Source organism: Papaver somniferum, unplaced genomic scaffold (genome assembly GCF_003573695.1).
Source record: "Papaver somniferum cultivar HN1 unplaced genomic scaffold, ASM357369v1 unplaced-scaffold_18, whole genome shotgun sequence".
NCBI classification, from domain to species: domain Eukaryota; kingdom Viridiplantae; phylum Streptophyta; class Magnoliopsida; order Ranunculales; family Papaveraceae; genus Papaver; species Papaver somniferum.
In genome coordinates, this window is record NW_020627707.1 from 6,941,259 (window position 1) to 6,959,233 (window position 17,975).

At 35.8% G+C, this 17,975-nt stretch overlaps 1 protein-coding gene across 1 annotated transcript; it reads left to right on the plus strand.

Moving 5' to 3' along the window:
- The first annotated feature begins 4,856 nt into the window (after positions 1 to 4,856).
- Positions 4,857 to 11,357, plus strand: LOC113337819 (protein tesmin/TSO1-like CXC 5). The gene is made up of 8 exons (XM_026583401.1): positions 4,857 to 5,708; positions 7,476 to 7,583; positions 7,886 to 8,063; positions 8,646 to 9,020; positions 9,310 to 9,413; positions 9,548 to 9,645; positions 10,187 to 10,591; positions 10,942 to 11,357. The coding sequence occupies exons 1-8, from the start codon at positions 5,251 to 5,253 to the stop codon at positions 11,148 to 11,150; spliced, it is 1,935 nt and encodes a 644-aa protein (XP_026439186.1). The 5' UTR covers positions 4,857 to 5,250; the 3' UTR covers positions 11,151 to 11,357.
- The last annotated feature ends 6,618 nt before the right edge of the window (positions 11,358 to 17,975 follow it).

Genomic DNA, 17,975 nt, shown 5'->3' on the forward strand with positions numbered 1-17,975 from the left:
TGCCACCATAGACAAAGGTATGGTTTGGGAGGATGGGAGGTAGTCAGCTAGATATGATGGATGTATGGTTAATTTGTTCTTCTTCCAACTGCAACTAATTAGGCATTTCTGGGGATAAATGATGATTCTCACAGACAAAGTTCTTGTGCTTCTCCGTCCATTCGAGGTGGCTCCAAAATCTTGAGGGGAGGGGTTCTATGGTTCCACTGCTCTATTTGATTCTCATCCACGTCAACAAATTCAGGGAAGTAAGACTGCAAAAGAAGCCACAAATGGTTAGAAAATAAACGGTCCACCCAAATGTAACCTCAATCAAACTAAAACCATGTGACACATCTAATAATACCTTTCCAGAAAGTTTTTGACTGTCCTCCCAAATATGATCATATGCTTTTCTTTTTTTATCTTGCCTATGTAACATTAAAAAAAGACTCAGAAAGACGGCCTCTCACATGTACATGAGTAGACATTGAGTTTTTCACTATCAAGTGAGACAATGAAAATAAGGATCTTTGGTTTAAACTCAAGAGCCAACAATCCATATCGATACGTAGTGAGAAAAAAGCTAGCAAATATCACAGTACATATACACATGTACTGAAGAAAACTAGTTTACTTTTATTTTTGTTATACAACCAATATCAGTAAATGAGTAACCAGTAGGATCTTGAAAGATACTATTCAGTTAACTAAATTTCTTGCTTACGAGGGGGCACTGCCCCCTCGACCCCCGTTAACAAGTCTTAATTATTTACTGGGTAAAATCCTAGTTTATGCTTGTATATGCACAACAATATGACATAGTTATAGCTATGTCCAGAGAATAGTGTGAGGCTTACTTGCCGAAAATGAATCCCGCATTTTCTTCAATGAAAGCACATTCATCTGTATCTGGTTTAGTAATAGCCTGCAAGTAATAATACATTAATCAGTTATAGAAAAAAGAAAACAACATCCTTCAAGAACTCAACCAACAATTTTGGACATAATTTGTATAATCTCGTAGACATTAACTTCAAAGTGATGCTCTCATAACACCTGATAAACAAAATTTCATTAGGCATAGGTGGCATGAATATGTGAGCTCTAATCATAAGAAAAAGAACACCAACTAACCTTACTGGGAGGAAAAAATGTACTGCGAAATCAGCACATGGAAATATGTATTGCGAAAATTAGTACATGGAAATATGTATTGCGGAAATATCCTACGGTACATATTAATATGTAGTGCTAAAAATCCTAGTTCATGGTTGATATGTACTGCTTAAAAACCCTTGTATTATATGATCCTACCTAAAATACATATCAATATGTAGTACGAACATGTCTAATAGCTATTAGCTGGGCTATAATAACTAACTTTGAAGTATTTGTCAACGTAATAAAAGAGCTCCCCTCAGTACAAGCAAATATGTATTGTGAAACACTATAGACAAACATGTACTGTGAAATCACTACATGCATATGTGTACTGTGAAATCATTGCATACAAATATGTACCGCAAAATCGCTACAGATAAGTACAAGATCTAAATGATATTCTTTCATATGTATACTCAGAACGCTACTGAACTATCATGCTTCCTATGGATGCTTTCTCAGAAGCAGTGATAACTAACTAGTTCTCAAAACCCCAAATTTCCAATTAACAAAAAAACACACATTTACGCAAACTGCACAAATCTCAATCACATACCATTAGTCTCAATTTTCTTACAAATTTCTCTCTAAATTTAATAATTTCAAAAAACAAACAAATTCCTAAATTTCCCATCCACCAAACACAAATCCCCAAATTTTTTCAAATTTCACAAAAAACCATACTAAATACAGTACATATTTATATGTACGGATCATAAAATCTAGAAAAATATTTGAAATTGTGATTTTTCTGTAAATCTAGAAAGAACGAAAATCATACATATAATCAAAATGATATGTTAATAAAAGAATAAGATGGTCTAATCAACATAGTAGCACGAGTTCAAAATCACATTCAAAAATCAACATAAAAATATTAAATACGAACTAAAATGGGATTAAATCATGCAATTGAACAGTGTACATCATAGAAAAATGATAACAATTACTAGATCTAGAAAGAAAACAATGAAAAAAACAACCAAATCATGAAATCGAGCTGCTCATCATGATTTCATTTGAAAAAACAAACATAAATTCAAAAAGCATAACAAATATTAAGGAATGGAGAAGAGGTTTATAGAAATTACCTGGGGATTTAAGATCGAAAATCTAAAATTGAAGAAAACCAACTGAAGCAGAGAGAAAACTGGATCCGAACTGTTGAAAAAAAAAGGAAAAGAAGAACGAAAATACTTTCTTATCATCTATTCTTGTATGTTCATTGCGGAAAAGGTTATTTTCGGAATATAAAAACTAGGCATCATTTTACTCACACGTGCGATGGACTAGGAGATAAAAATTCTGGTGGACCAACGATTAAAAACATTTTATGACTGGACTAGTCATTAGACGGGTCTCTCATTCTAGGACTAACCAGTAATTCCTAGATTTCTTTATGTCCACTCCAGTCCAGATAGTTGATGTGTAATGTAACTTTTTGGTATACGGCTATATTGCCACGAATGTTAAATAACATAATTTTCCAATTTTGTCTTACCTATATACATTTAGCTGTACTGCACAGTTTGTTTCAGGTGCCCATCACGATCCTAGTTAGTAAGTTCGCGAATGATTCGCGAATCATTCGCGAATTTTTCCGTATCACGAATTTTACCGTCTTATTCGCGTACGTTTGCAACTCCGAACCCAAGTCGCGTATTATGTGGCATTCCCGGATTATTCGCGAATCGTTCATGAATTTTACGTATCCCGAATGGTACGTCCGCTTAATTCGCCATAAATTCTTTAACTTTTACTTTTCAAAGACTCCACTTTTTGGGCTTTACTGCCTCCCGAACATACACGACCGAATATTAGACGTGTTGTAATTTTTATGAAACAAAAACGACTGAAGAGATTTGAAGGTGAAGGTGAGAGAGATCTCAAACTCACTAACCAAGCATCTAAACCACTATACGACGTCCTTTTGGATAACTAATGTTGTATATATTATTAATATCATCATATTGAGTTTATTTTTTCCTTAAATAACTCACACATATGCATACAAATTGGTCTATGACCTTATAAATACAAATTATTTGTTATATATAGATACCGAATTTTCAGAGCCGAACTCACATTTATAAATCGAATTATACACGTACGTATGCCGTTCCGAATTAATGACGAATCACGTCCCGTTGACCGAATTTTGGACCGAATCTGGATTTTACAAAACCGTATAATACTCGTACGTTTGTCGTTCCGTACGTTTGCCGAATCCCGAATTGCTAACTAGGATCACGATGTGTTTGAACTCAAAATTACTCTCTTTACCTAACATCTTAACAGCAAATGACATGGCCCTATTGTACCCGCTCTAGGAGTTTTTATTTTTGTGGCGTTTGTAAATTTTATTCAAGAATACAATTTCCTCCAAGGATGAGTAAAGTGCTAGAGATTTTATTTTTGTGGCGTTTGAAAATTGAATGTTAGTCATCCAAACCACTAGCGGTGTTGGCCTTCGACAAATACGTACGATATTTCATTTTTATTTATGGATTAGCAGTAATGTGGTAGGTGAACTAGGGACATAGAATGTCCATTTAAAAGGAATTATGGCACTAAATGTTGGATATTAAAAAGTTCCTTTTCGCTTTGGTCGCATGAAACAAATATTTGAAAAATGAATTTTGGGACAAGGTGATCAGAGAAGAACAAACAAAGCCAACATTAAGTCATTTGGAATTTGTGTTTCCATATTTATTTATGACTTTTTTTGGATATAAAAGTCGGAAAGTAACTTGCAGTATCAAAACAAGCAATTTCTGAGTGTTAATACTAGAAGTAGAAGTAGGAATATTATATTTTACAAAAAGTCGATTTTTTAATTTTTAGAAATCATTGTGAAATTTGACATCCAAACTAATTTTTTTTTCAACTTTGATAGGTGCAATTGCTATGGCTCGTCGAATGGAGAGTTCGATCCTGGCTCAGGATGAACGTTGGCGGCATGCTTCACACATGCAAGCCCGGTCTAAAAGTCAAAAAAAAAATTTCTAGATATGTATCCAAATATTAATTTTTACTTGTCCAATATCCAACACACCATTATTCCTTGTATATATATGTTGATGGCAAGCCCTAGCTCAAGATATATTAATTTTTCACCTACACTCCTCGACTGCCATAACTCACACCATGTATGTTGTTCTGACTCCCTTATGAAAAATCCTCTAAAGACAAACTCCTTTCAAGAAAATTTTCTACACAAAAAGTAACATTCAGACATTAAAAAAAAAATAAAAATAAAAATAAAAAGTCTGATATCCTAGTAAAAATAAAAATGTCTCATAAATAATTATTTTCACTCCATTTTTGAATCTCCCTCAATAACACATTAATGATTTTCAAACTCCAAAAGTGTGAAAAAAAACAAAATCAAACTTTACTTTAACATCAATTCATTTAGGAAAACATACACATAAACATTATTAAAATAAAGTATACATCTTTTTAGCGCCAATTTTTATTTTATTTTCCTCCTTTCCTTATCACACACCAAACAAAACCTCGAAATAAAAATAAATAAAATCCAAACCTCGAGAACCACATTACATTCCAATCGACGGTTGAACACACATCCACTCATACCCTATGAATTTCATCCATTAATTTCTAAAACTCAGATCTAAACCCTCCATATTTACAAAAAAAGAAAAAAAAATTCAATTCAAAAAATATTTCTGCTCAAACACACTAGAGGGAGAGAGACGAGAAGCGAAACAAAGAAAAGGTTTTTCTTCTGCTTCTGAGGAAAATAAAATCCTTTTTTTCTCCCGCAAAAAAATCTACATCCTCTTCAAAACCAGATCGAAATTCAACTGAATCTGCTCGCTATTCAGGGTTCAGAAGACGATTTCACACAGTCATTAGAGATTTTGACGATTTTGAGATTTCACGAGGTCATTGGTGTTGATGACGGCGTTGATTTGTACTGAAAGTGTTCGATTTCGAGGTATTGGAGATCTTTGATGTGTGGATTTGTGTTTGATTTTTGGATTTTTTGAGGGTTTTTTTGGGCTGGATTTTGAAAAATTTGTATGTGGATTGAAGTGAAATTGGAGAGATTTTGGAATTTGTGAGAATTGGAGAGATTAAATGGAGAAAGTTGATGGTGGAAAAGATTTCCCGCCAGAAAAAGTAGAATCGGAGACGGCGAAGACGAATACAGAAGGAGGGAATACTGTAAATGGAACGACTGTATTGAAGAAGCTTGCTAGACAACTAGATTTTACTGCGCTATCGTCTTCTTCTTCTTCTACTAGTAATTCATCAACAACACCAGCACCAAGAACTACATCTACTACGACTCCTGTTGCTATTTTTCCTAAACCTCATCCTCAACAACAGCAACAGCAGCAGCAGCAGAATCAGAATCCACAACCAAAAGGTCCGTCAATACAACCGCGGACGCAAACGCCATTACCAGTACCACACCTGAAACCGTCACTGTCTTCTTCTCCTGCTGTTCCTCTTGCAAAGTCAGTTTCTTCTCCTTTTGTTGTTCCTCCTCCACCACCTCCTCCTTTGGTTGCTCGTCCTACGTTATTACCAGTGTGAGTTTTCTTCTAATTTTGTTTTTGAATTTTAAATGTTTAATGAATTTAGGGTTTTTAGTAGTTTAGATTGATTATTGTAAGATTTCCCCCTTTTTTTTTGATTTGAGAAAAGTGAATTAGGGGTTCGGCAAATGCATCATAGAGATTTTAGAATAATTAGGGGAATGTGATTTAGTGACCACTGTTCTTGAAAATGATTTGGTAATGTTGTATCATATACATGAATTTTTAAGATTTCTTTGATTTTATAGAAAGATCGATGTTTGAGGTAGTTTCGAGTATGAGTACATGATAGTATTGGATGAACTAGGGACTGGGGAAGAAACACTAAGTTTTCGGTGTCATTTCTTTAAGCTGGTATTATTATGCATCCTTTAGGTTATGAACTATTGAATGATCTTGGTTTCGGTAAATTTGATGTTTGAGGATTTGATCGAAAAGTTTGTTGCATGTATACTTGTTGTGTTTTATTTACTGAATATTAAGTTAGTATCTCTGAATAGCTTCATGTAGATTCAATGTCGGAGTGTTCTGTTACTTCTGTAGCGTAAATGCTTGAGAGTTTCGCGTGTCTTAGTTTTCCTCTTTGTACGCTGCTCAAATTTTGGTATTCAAGCACTAGACGTTTACAGAATAGGAAATGATGGAACAAACTTTCCCTTTAAGCGTTCGCCTACTAAAAAGGAAAACAAAGAAGATAGAATTTGAAACTGCTGGGTTTGCTACAAGGATGTATAGTTCAGTCGGAGTTTGTGAAAAAAAAGTATCAACTGTTTACAGTTCATATAAAAAAGTGAGCTGAACATTTCAAAATGTGTTGTAATGTTATGTTTCATGTGAATATTTGATTCGCCCATTGCGTGAAACCTTTTAATTGGTGTTAAATGTTTCGTACATCTCTTGTTTATGTGTGGCCTTAATCCCTTTTAGACTCAATATGAACTCCTGTGAAAGGCTGCTGACTTTCCTCTTTTCCCCTTTGTATGATGTCGAGTATTTATCATGATTATGATGTAGAAAATAGGGTCATCATTCGTAACCTGTATCCATAGTTACATATAATCTTAATTCTCATTGTTAGTTTTCTGGAATCCTTAAGGCACGGGATAGTGCTGGTTTTTCTATACGTTATACTTATGGTCAGAACCATTAAGAGGCATATCTTTCCAAGATATTTAGGTGGCAGAAGCCGAAGATCTAAGGGCCCTTACTATGTTGATGAAATTTTCTGCTGTATTTAGGTGACATTTTCTGTTGGGAAAGTCACCTAGACTCGCTTGTATATAAATTTGAAATACATAACATCAAATGTGTAGAAGCTTCTGTTTTGGGAAATTATTTACTAAATTTATCTTGTATCCAAAACAGCATTGATTGTATGTAGAAGTAAATTAGTTATTCGATATTATTTTAAACAGTGTTACTGTGGTTGTGGTTTCATAAATCTTATTTGTTGTTGTTGCACCCTATAGCCTTATCAAGGTTTGACACCCATTCTTATATCTCCGCATCAAGGGATTTTGAACCTTGATAATGGTGATACGTAATTAGCAACAAGCTAGATCACCTGCAGTTCTCTTTTTGTCTCTCTCTCTTTTATTGACATCAGTACATGATATTTTGGGATGCTTTATATTTTATTTCTCTGAATAATTTGAACTGTTGGATGCTTTATAGCAAACTGATTTTGCATTGGATGAACCTCCTACAAAGTCTCCAAGTTTCAGTTAATGACAATCCTAACATTAACACTTATTTCTTCAGAAAGACAGAATCCCCAGGTGCTCGACCACGGGCTAATGCTGAAGTGAAAGATGGTACTCCGAAGAAGCCAAAGCAATGCAATTGCAAGAATTCACGGTGCTTGAAATTGTAAGAATATATTCTCTTAATCTCTTTATTTTTTTAATGGTCGATGATTGTCAAAAAGTTTTATAAACTGCACTCTGCATTACCCTCTATGATCTGGAAAAAATGTCCTCCTGTGTGCATGATATCGAATATTTTTCTGCTGTATCTTGAATGAGTTCTGTTCCTTTCCAGTCTTGGAAATCACACATTTGGGTTCCTTTTGTGTTTTCTTATTTTGGCATGTTGATCTGTATGCATTTTTTAGGCCGTGTTTGCGACTTTTACCAATCATAGTAATATGGACATGTGATTCTACTCTACAGGTATTGTGAGTGCTTTGCTTCAGGAGTTTACTGTGATGGCTGCAACTGCACAAATTGTTCTAACAATGTTGAGAATGAGACTTCTAGGCAAGAGGCTGTGGAAGCTACTTTAGAGCGTAATCCGAATGCATTCCGGCCAAAGATTGCTAGTAGTCCTCATGGGGTTCATGACATTAAGGTATGTGGTTGAACGTATTGAGTTTTTAGACAATGTGTCTATGCATTATTTCTTTTTATGCTGTCATATATTAATGGCTGGTTTGGAATTGATGAAAATTGTGCTGTAGTGACCATCTTGTTTCCTAATTATTTTTGGTGTGTATCATCATGATCTGATGAAGCAAAACCGTAGGAATTATTTTAGGGATATTTATGAGCTTGTTAAGTCTTCCCCTGCACATGAGTTAACAAATCTTTGTTGTCACCGAACTTATGCTTTCGATGGTAAGTTTTGACATGCATCTACTATTTGTTGTTTCTTGCAATATGATCTAATACGTTGTTACTCCAATATGGGTCTTTGATTGACATCCATATGTGTAATTATAAACCTAAAATGGCCATAGTTCCATGTCTTTGCTGCATTCTGCTAGGTTATGTTAGACAATTTAACATGTAAGAAATAGGTGGCATGAGAAAATTGAAGTTGACTGATTCCATATATTAACGAATAACTGTACAGTAGAACTATTATTATCCCATTTGCTACATTCTCGCTCGGTGTTATTGACAGCACATGGATTGTTTAAACTCAATGTAGGAGGAGAAGGGTGACGTCTCAATGATCGTAAAGCACAACAAGGGATGCCATTGCAAGAAATCAGGATGTCTTAAGAAGTATTGTGAATGCTTCCAAGCCAACATTCTCTGTTCTGAAAATTGTAAATGCATGGACTGCAAGAATTACGATGGTAGTGAAGAGAGACGAGCTCTCTTCCACGAAGATCATCATAATCAGAGTAATGCCCTATACATGCAGCAGCTAGCTGCCAATGCTGCAATAACTGGGGCCATTGGATCGTCTGGCTATGGAGCCTATGGATCTCCTCCTATAACCAAGAAAAGAAAACTTCATGAAAACTTCTTTCCTACAACAGCTAAGGATTCACCTCACAGGCTTGCTCAGACTTCTCAGGTATGTTACATATAATCCCTGTAAAGATATTCATGATTTCTTTGCGGGTGATATCAGCAGCCCATATTTTCACCACAGTAAGTTTTCTATTGGGATATGCCTTTTGGCTCTAAATCGGTGATAGTGCTATCAAATATTTTGCTCAGCCTCAGTATACCTTTCTTGATGGTTTTTGACTAATGGACTCTGATATCATGTAGCTGACTACAATAAGACTATTTCTCAGTGTATCTTGCAAGAATCCATGGTAGCAATGATTGATTTTTGACCTGTTTTTTGGGCAAATCAGGCAAATCATCTCAGACCTTCTTCAACCTTTTCTACCTCGTTCTCAAGTCCAGGTGTACGTGCTGTTAATCCTGCTCAAACGGGCCCGTCAAAACCCACATACCGGTATGTGTTGAACACTTGTTTGAACGTCTCTTTGCTCTGCATGGTTATTAGAAGCCTCTTCTGCTATCAACATTTTCCTTTTTTTTTTTTTGGTTCAATGTGAGAACTAAACAAAACAACGGATTTTGATGAAGGTCTCTATTAGCGGATGTTCTTCAACCACAGCAAATTAAAGACATCTGCAAAATTCTGGTTGTAGTAGCAAATTCAGTTCCGAAGCCGCGTACCACCGGTATATTTTACTTGCCGATGTTATGATGTTCAATTTGTCTCTCCTCTTTTTTGCTATTGTTCGATCTTCTAAGAAAAAGACTGAAGGGAGGGTAATTAGAGTAGAGGGTAATAAAAGATTATATCGAGAAGAACAAGGAACAGTTACAATGTAACTTAAAAAGGTCAATCATAATTAATAGTTATAAAGCCAGGTGGGCGAAGTTTAAAATGGTCTTTAGATTGGTCACTGACTCACAGTTAAAAAGCTGTAACTCAGTTTGCATTGTATTTGTTTCTGTTTGGTATTGTTAACGAGCCTCGTACTGGGTGGTGTAGTCTATATAGGATATGCCCTTCTCTCTTTACATTCTTCATAGAATGAATAGTGAATGTCAAAGTTGTTTATTCTTAGTGTGAGTGTCCAACAACTATATTGTGTGCATTCATTTTTTGTCCAATTGGGAATCATGTATTGACCTGTATTTTTAAACTTATCTACAGTCAAGTCAACTGTAAACTTTAGTTTTGCTCAATTTGGCTAACTATTTGAAAGTTTACAGATAAAAGAGCTACTGTTGAAAACCAAGCAGAGAGCCAAGAGAATACACCATCATCTGGACGAAGTATGTCCGTTGCAGCTGGCATTCAAGAAACTTCGAAAGATGATCCTTCAAGTGGAAACCTGTCTGAAAAAATATGCATGGACGACCCCAGATCAGATGGTTCTGATTTGCAGAAAGAAAGGCCAATGTCCCCTGGAACACGAGCATTGATGTGTGATGAACAAGATACGATGTTCATGGCAGCTGCATCACCAAATGGAAGGTTGGGCAATGGTGGCAGTAAACCTCTTCCATCGGCATATGGACCCGAAACAACAGGTTTATACGCAGAGCAAGAAAGGCGAGTTTTGACGGCATTCCGTGATTCTCTGCAAAATCTTGTTCAGCGTGGTACCATCAAAGGTAAGGCTGTCTAGTTTCATTTTTAAGTTTTGCTGAATCATACAAGTAATTGGGACTTTGAGAGCCCATAGACCTGTTCTGCTTCACCTAATGCGTTATTTGGAACCCAGTGTATATTAGTTGGTTAAGGCTCTATTCTGGTTACTTAAATAGGCGTTTCAGTGGCAGTTTTGTTCTGATCTTCTAATTCATTGATATTGTTTACAAAGGAAGCTGGAAGTAGATGTAGCCATGTAGGAGAAGTCTTTTATTTGCAAACCTGGTTGTGGTCCAATTGTTTCCATATCTTTTTGATGTAACATTATAGTTTCTAAGAACTAATAATTTTCTTCCACTTCTGGGATCTGCAGAAACGAATTATTCTTCACTGACCACCAGAACTGGACCACCAGGGAGTCAATTGGTACAACCCATTGGCAATGGCACTGTAAGACCACTTCATCCAGCTAGCACTACTGAGTTATCTCAGTCACTCTCTGCTCCGAATAACAATGTATCTAAGGTAGGGCATCCTAACGAAAATGGGGAAATAAGACCCAAGGTAGAAAAGCAGATGTAAAAAGGTAGTTAGAGCACATAAAGAAAGAGGGGGTTAATCCCTCCAAAGCATATGGCTTCATCTCTGTAATAGTCGGTTAATTTAATCCGACTGCCTTTGGTGCAGTTGTATAGATATATGTTTTACACGCCAATTGACAGAAACATGTTGATTGTGAAGAATTTTTCACAATCACATCCATTTTTCCCCTTACTAATATAATTAACATGTTTATTTCAGTTGTGTAGTTACATTTTGCTGGTTATTTCCGTTCTCTCTTATTCGTTTTTGCTATCAAGTAACTTGCATTTGCGTGCATTTAGCAGGCATTGAACCTCTTCTCCTACGGATTATGTTCAGTTTTATTTGGATCTCTAACCATTCAGCCATTTAAGAAAGGTAAACAAATGGCGATGGTACCAGAGATACTTTATTATAACCGACACTTCCTGATCTTGGTTGTCTGACTCTGATGGAAACCTGACATTCGGCCTGATAATTTTGAGTCATTTCAGAGCATAGTACATTTTAACTGGCAACTGCTGTTGGGTTTTTGGTTCTGACATGCTGTTGCTCATGATCGACCCATTCTAGTCACCAACTGGGAAGAGTCCATAAATTATTCAAGGTCACTTCAGCAAATTGCCCTCTCTGATGGGATCTATGAGACGAATGATGACAGGGTAATTCCTTCTTGGGTGTTCACTTGAAAAGGCCATGTGGTAATGCTTTTCACTGATGGCTTCAGCTTCTTTTACAAAGATTAATTTGGAATCTAGTGAAAGCTGAGTCCAGTCCATCTATCTTTGTCAAAAGTCTTTTCCATGTAATTGGAGATTGAAGGTCCAGTCAACATTGAACATTCTACGCTTGTCAAAATAATGAGAACACTCAGCTGACACGTGTTATTTTCCATTATCAGTGTTTTTGTGAAGAATTTATTGCTTGCGAATTGCTCACTGCACAATTTTTTTCTTTTTTTTTGGAAAACTAACAACCCAATAAGGATACAGTACATACTGTCGTGGCATTACTTTACAATTATCCATCTTATTTTTACATACTTAAAAACCACTTCAGATTTCAGAATTCCTATAGGACCAAATCGTGTTAATACATCTTAAAGCAAAATTTTCCATCTCTAATTCACAAATTCTTCATTGAATAATTTTTAGCACCTTTATGAAAATGCAACACATGCAAACGGGCATACACATAAGAAATTAATTGTTTTGAGCAAACATGCATATAATAAAAGACAGGCCGATGCCTCAATAGCAAAAGAAACAAGTCCTGGGATATCTTAATCCAACTGCTGCAAGTAAAATTCCTCCATCTGTAATTCACGAGTCATTCTCTGAATAAACTTTTCCCTTTCAAGCAACTTCGTAGCAGCCGCATTCTGAAACCCCTTATCATCTCTCACGCTCTTATTAATCGAATCACTCTCGTTCTGAGCTCGCAGACTACTCTGGCAAGTGGCTGATACAGTTTGCACTATTTCCTTCTTGGTACTATGCAATCTAACGAACTCGGCAATTCTTTCTTTCAGATCATCATCTAATACAACCTCACCTTCACCAAGATACAGTCCACTGAATGGATCAACAGAGGACTCGCAAATACAATCATAGAACACGAAAAGATCCATTGTATGACCTGAAGGAAGAACAACTGGATCACTCATTAGTGTATGTTCAATTGAATCGAGGAATTCCATGGTATTACTACATCGCTCAAATCTATATCCCATACAGATCTTGTTGGATAGATTCTAGTTGTAGTATCTGGTTCAGGTTCACTCTCGTTCTGCATGCTTTGCCATTCTGAAGAAGTAATGAACTCTTTAATCTTTGCTTTCAGGGTATCATCTGAGACAAGCATATCTTCAGTAAGATAATTTCCGCTGAATGGATCAACGTGGAACTTGGAAATATGGTTTCGGATAACGGCACGATCCACTGTAAAGTTTGATGGAAGAACAACTGGATCTTCCATTAGCGTCTTTGCAAGTGGATCAATGAATTCAATAGGTATTTTTCGAACTTCACACCATGCAGATATTCTTGATGTGGATAAACAGAAAGTACAATCTTCTTAATTGGTTCACTGTCGTTCTGAGCTCCCGGACTACTCTGGCAAGTGGCTTCTTCAGTTGACACTGTTTCCTTTGTGGTACTCTACATGCTTTGCTCACTCTCTATGCTTTGCTCTTGTGAATTATCTTTTCTTGATTTGATAAAATATCCGATTTCTGCTTTCAGTTTAACGTCTGAGACCAGCATATCTCTCGTAAGAAATTCATGGTTGAATGGATCCTCGTCATATTGACGAAGGTGCCTTTCGATATCGCAACGCTCCACCGTAGTTTTGGAAGTAGGAAGATAAACTGGATCTTTCATTATTGTACGTTGAACTGGATCCAGGAATTTAACAGGTATGTTTTCTTCATCCTGCACTTCAGGTATTGTTCTATGGATGGTCTCGGTAAAACCCTTTTTTTCTTTTTGTGGATCCACTTTCGCTGTTATCTTCTTAGTGTACATACTGCAATATCTTAGGATCGCTTTTAAGCACATTTTCCCTCTTTGTGGATCCCCTTTCTATGTTGTTCTTCTTAGGGTTATTTGCAGGGACGAACCCAAGAAGTTTTCTCAACCTGGGCTAATAACCTTGGCCCAGTATAGCATTTCAATTTTTAGGTTGTTGGGCTGTGACGACTACCTGGGCTAAAACCCGGGTTAGCCCAGCTGTAGGTCCGTCAGTGGTTATTTGGCTAGCTATATATCCCTAACTCTGACCAGTCCAATTGAAAAGCCGATATGTTTGCGGACAAAACAGATGAAAAGAAAAGAGAGAATAGAACTTGCGAGAATTAGAGTTTAAGGGATCACCGCCGTATCAAGGGGTTTAGTCTAGCCTAGAAGAAAAGAATGCGCCACCGAAGGTTTTGAAATTTCCATTAAAAAGTACTCCCTCGGTCCATATAAAAGCGGAATTTGGGATGGTTTCCTAAATATTTATGGTCATGTTTATATAGGGCCCTTTATATATTTACCTGTTTTGACTTTTGTCTCAATCCTTAGATAATTATCTTTCTTGAGGCGGAGACATTCCTCATACAATTATCTTCCTCGGGGCGGGGCCAAGATTTCTAGATTGGCTGCAAAATTTTGCTTGGGGTGCAATTTTCATTTAGGTGTAAAGTAGCCAAATCAGTTTGTGGAAATGTCAGAGACTGTTTGGTACAGTTTTCAAAAATATATCATTTTTTCCTCGTTTTTATTTTTTAAAAATTGTTTGGTAAACTGTTTTTGAAAACAAGATAAATCAACTTAATCGGATCAAATGTAAAAATTGGTCCAAGAAATAATGATATTAGCCATGACTCACTTGCAGTCATTTCTCCGATCTCTTATCTTATTTTGTTTTGAAAAGAAAAAAAGAACAAAGAAAAGAAAAAAGAGAAAACACAGAAAACAATAATTTGTTGTTTTCAAAAACAGAAAACAGATAGGAAACATTTTCCGAAAATGTTCATACCAAACGCGTTTTCTCCTGTTTTACCTGTTTTTAAAAATAGAAAACTATTTTTGAAAACTATACCAAACACGACCTTATTTTTGCAAGTAGTCTAGGATCTATAATTGGGCCCGGGATTAGGAGCCCGCTATGGATGCAAGTGCACACCCCTTCACTAAGTTCGCTTCGCTCTTGGTTTTAACCTTCATCTTTTTCCTAACATAATAACAAAACTAGTCATAAAAACCCAAGGTGACCAAACTTGTGGTACAAAAACCCCATTCAAATGTTGGGATCCATTAAAACTCCATCGTAAACAACTTGATACAAAAACCCCAAATTTTTAAAAATTGATATAAAACCCCCAAATTTAAATGTTGGTTTCATCATAAAATTTGATGAAACCAACATTTAAATTTGGGGTTTTTGTATTAATTTTGTTTTGATAGGGTTTTTGTGTTACTTTTGTTTTGATGAGTTTTTTGTGGAAGGATGGTGACACCTCTGGGGTTATAACTCGCGGACCGATAACATAATGATATAATAAATATAAGAAAAAATCATTTTGGAACGGGAATTTCGCCCATTTAAAGGGAATATAAATATTCAAAACTCTACCTTCATATAGTGGACGGAGGGATTACAGTAACTCAAGTTCTCAGTTTTGGTGTAGGCTTGGTCCCGTATATATAGTAGTATGGGGATCTGCCATCCTGCACACCACTTGGCCACATTAAAAATGTGCATGAAATAAATTGAATTGAATTTATGGAAATTCGCTGGTTAGTCCAAAAATAAGTATGGGTTAATGGGTATGAATTTGTAGTTGCAGGAAATCCTACACTACACCCCTCACAAGATTTCATTAACATTCAACTCATTTTCGGATTAACAATCTTAATTTTATTGATCAATCTTTAAACAATCTTACAAGAAAAGATAAAAGAATCAAGAATAGCCACTGGTCTAGATTTTCTCTCTCCTATTTACTTGCTTCTCACTCAAAAAAGATCTCTCTCTTTCCTTTACAATTGAACGGCTATTTATAGGAAATTACATAGTGGATGACAGCTAATCTGTCCTTTATTTTCGAATATGACTTGCGACATTCTCGCAACTTTATAAATATCAATCTCGGAAACTTCCTTATTTTCGCGGGATCGTCACACTTTTCTCATGATTTGGCTGATGTCGTTTATTATGTCGTTTCTGAAGCTGTTCTGCGACACTATAGTGTTGTTTTGTTAATAATTTCGATGAGGCACTATTGCTGCGAGATTCTGATCCTACATCTTGCCTCTTCTCATATCTTCTGTGCGAAGTAGAGAATGATGTGAGAAATGCCGCAGTTATCCATCACTTCATATTCTGCATTTATCACATGTATCCTTTCTCCCATCTGTTTCTTGACACGTCTTTTGTAACTGCTGCTTTTTAACTGCTCACGTCTTGTCGCATTAATCGTGTTTATCTTCTCGAGAAAAAATTTCCTCTATATATACTCTTTCTTACTCTCTTTTTACTCTCTTTTTTATTTTCTCTGCAACTTCATCGTTCTTCTGCAAATTCCGCCATTGCAACTTTTTCTTCTTTCTTCTTCTTTCAATCTTTTTAATTTCTTCTTCATCTCCATATTGTTCCCTCTGTAGATCTTCATCATTCGTAAATTTTTTTTTTAATTTTTACGAATTAATCTTCTTGCTGGTGTTTTCCATGCATTCATCGAGGTTAGTTTTCTTTTTTTCTTTCTTATAGGTTTTGCTGAAATTGATCTTGCTTACTGCCTTATTTGATGTTGTTTATGTGATTCCCATACTGTTGTTATTTCAGGAAAAACGCCTCTAACACCAAACTTACGGTTCAGAACCCTAATATTTCCAAATCGCAGCATAAGGTTGTTGTAAACAAAAGAAAGTCTGCGAATCAGAAGGTGGTAAGAAACATTATTCTTTTCTAATAACAATATTGTTGCCTCTGTTTCTTATCCGAGTTGTGATTCGCAGGATGATAAGGATGCCAACAAACCTCTCAAGAAATCTCGCCACCTCAAAACCGTTGAAACCTCTGTTCCATTTCACTTACTTATCCCTTCAAAATCTCCTGCCACATCTTCACAAGTTAAACCATTATCTCCAATTCGCTAAAAGGTTGCCTCAGATTTCATCCCTTCAACTGACCTTTCAATGGTTGAAACCCCACTTATTAATCCTTCCGTGAATGAAACTTCTTCTCCTTCTATTGATAATGTTTCCCAATCTTCTATCATTGCCAGTTCTCTTCCTGAGCCTCTTCTTTTAAATATTGCTTTCAAAGTTTTGTCTGAGGTTCTGGATGATGTTAAGAAGTCTCCTATTGATCTAGTCAAGTCTGGTGTTTGCGAAATTCTGAGTAACTATTTTGGCTCTGACAGAGCTGCTTCGCAAATAACTTTTGAAAAAGAGATTGAAACCTTGAATAAGAATATCCAAATGATGACTTTAGAGTGTAATGCTCTTCGTCACGAAAATTAAACGCTTCAGAATGTTTCGCTGGATCGTGACAATCTTCGCAAGAAGAATGATGAACTGAGAGGTATGATTTCCTTATCTGTGTCTTCAATTTGCCTTTCTGATGATTTTATCCTTTCCATATTTCATTATCCTTGAAATCCGTTTTTCGCATGTTAAGCCTTAAACCAGAAACGAATAATGGAGAGATATCAATTTGAATCTGCTGTTGAAGAAGCCCGTGTTGATAAAGAGATTTTGACGGATCAATATAACCAATTAGATAACCTCTATTCATATTCTGTTGATCATATAAATAATCTTACCAATGAAAATACCCAATTAGTTCAGAGGAAAAATTTATTAAGTAATGAAATATCTCGCCTCTCTTATGCTTTAACTAAAGCTAATCTAGGGATGAAAACTTTATCAGATGAGAATAAAATTCTATCTCAAGAGAAGCGAACTTATTTAAACAAGATGGCGATATCTTCATAACAACTTAGCATCCTTCAGAAAGTATGTGATGACCAAGAACAATCTCTTCGCTCCTTAAGAAATGAACTTAAAGAAGTAACAGAGTCATCTATCGCTGAAAGAGATACACTCATTCAAGGTAGAATAACTTTAAGTGTAAAGGCGAACCAACTTAAAGAACAATATTCCAAATTAGAAGAATCGTATTCTTCACTTGCGAAGAAAAATGCCTTTCTTATTTCTAAAGAGAAAAATCTTCAGTCTCGACTTAAAGGTTTAGTTGGAGATAAATTTGATGATGCTATGGACCGTTGGGAGAATAATTGTTTAACCTTGATTCATCATCTTATTTCTCAAAAGG

Coding starts and splice junctions, on each gene's coding strand:
- LOC113337819 (XM_026583401.1), top strand. CDS start 5,251: ATGGAGAAAGTTGATGGTGGAAAAGATTTCCCGCCAGAAAAAGTAGAA. Junction 7,584..7,885: donor AATTCACGGTGCTTGAAATT/GTAAGAATATAT, acceptor TCTACTCTACAG/GTATTGTGAGTGCTTTGCTT. Junction 10,592..10,941: donor TCAGCGTGGTACCATCAAAG/GTAAGGCTGTCT, acceptor TGGGATCTGCAG/AAACGAATTATTCTTCACTG.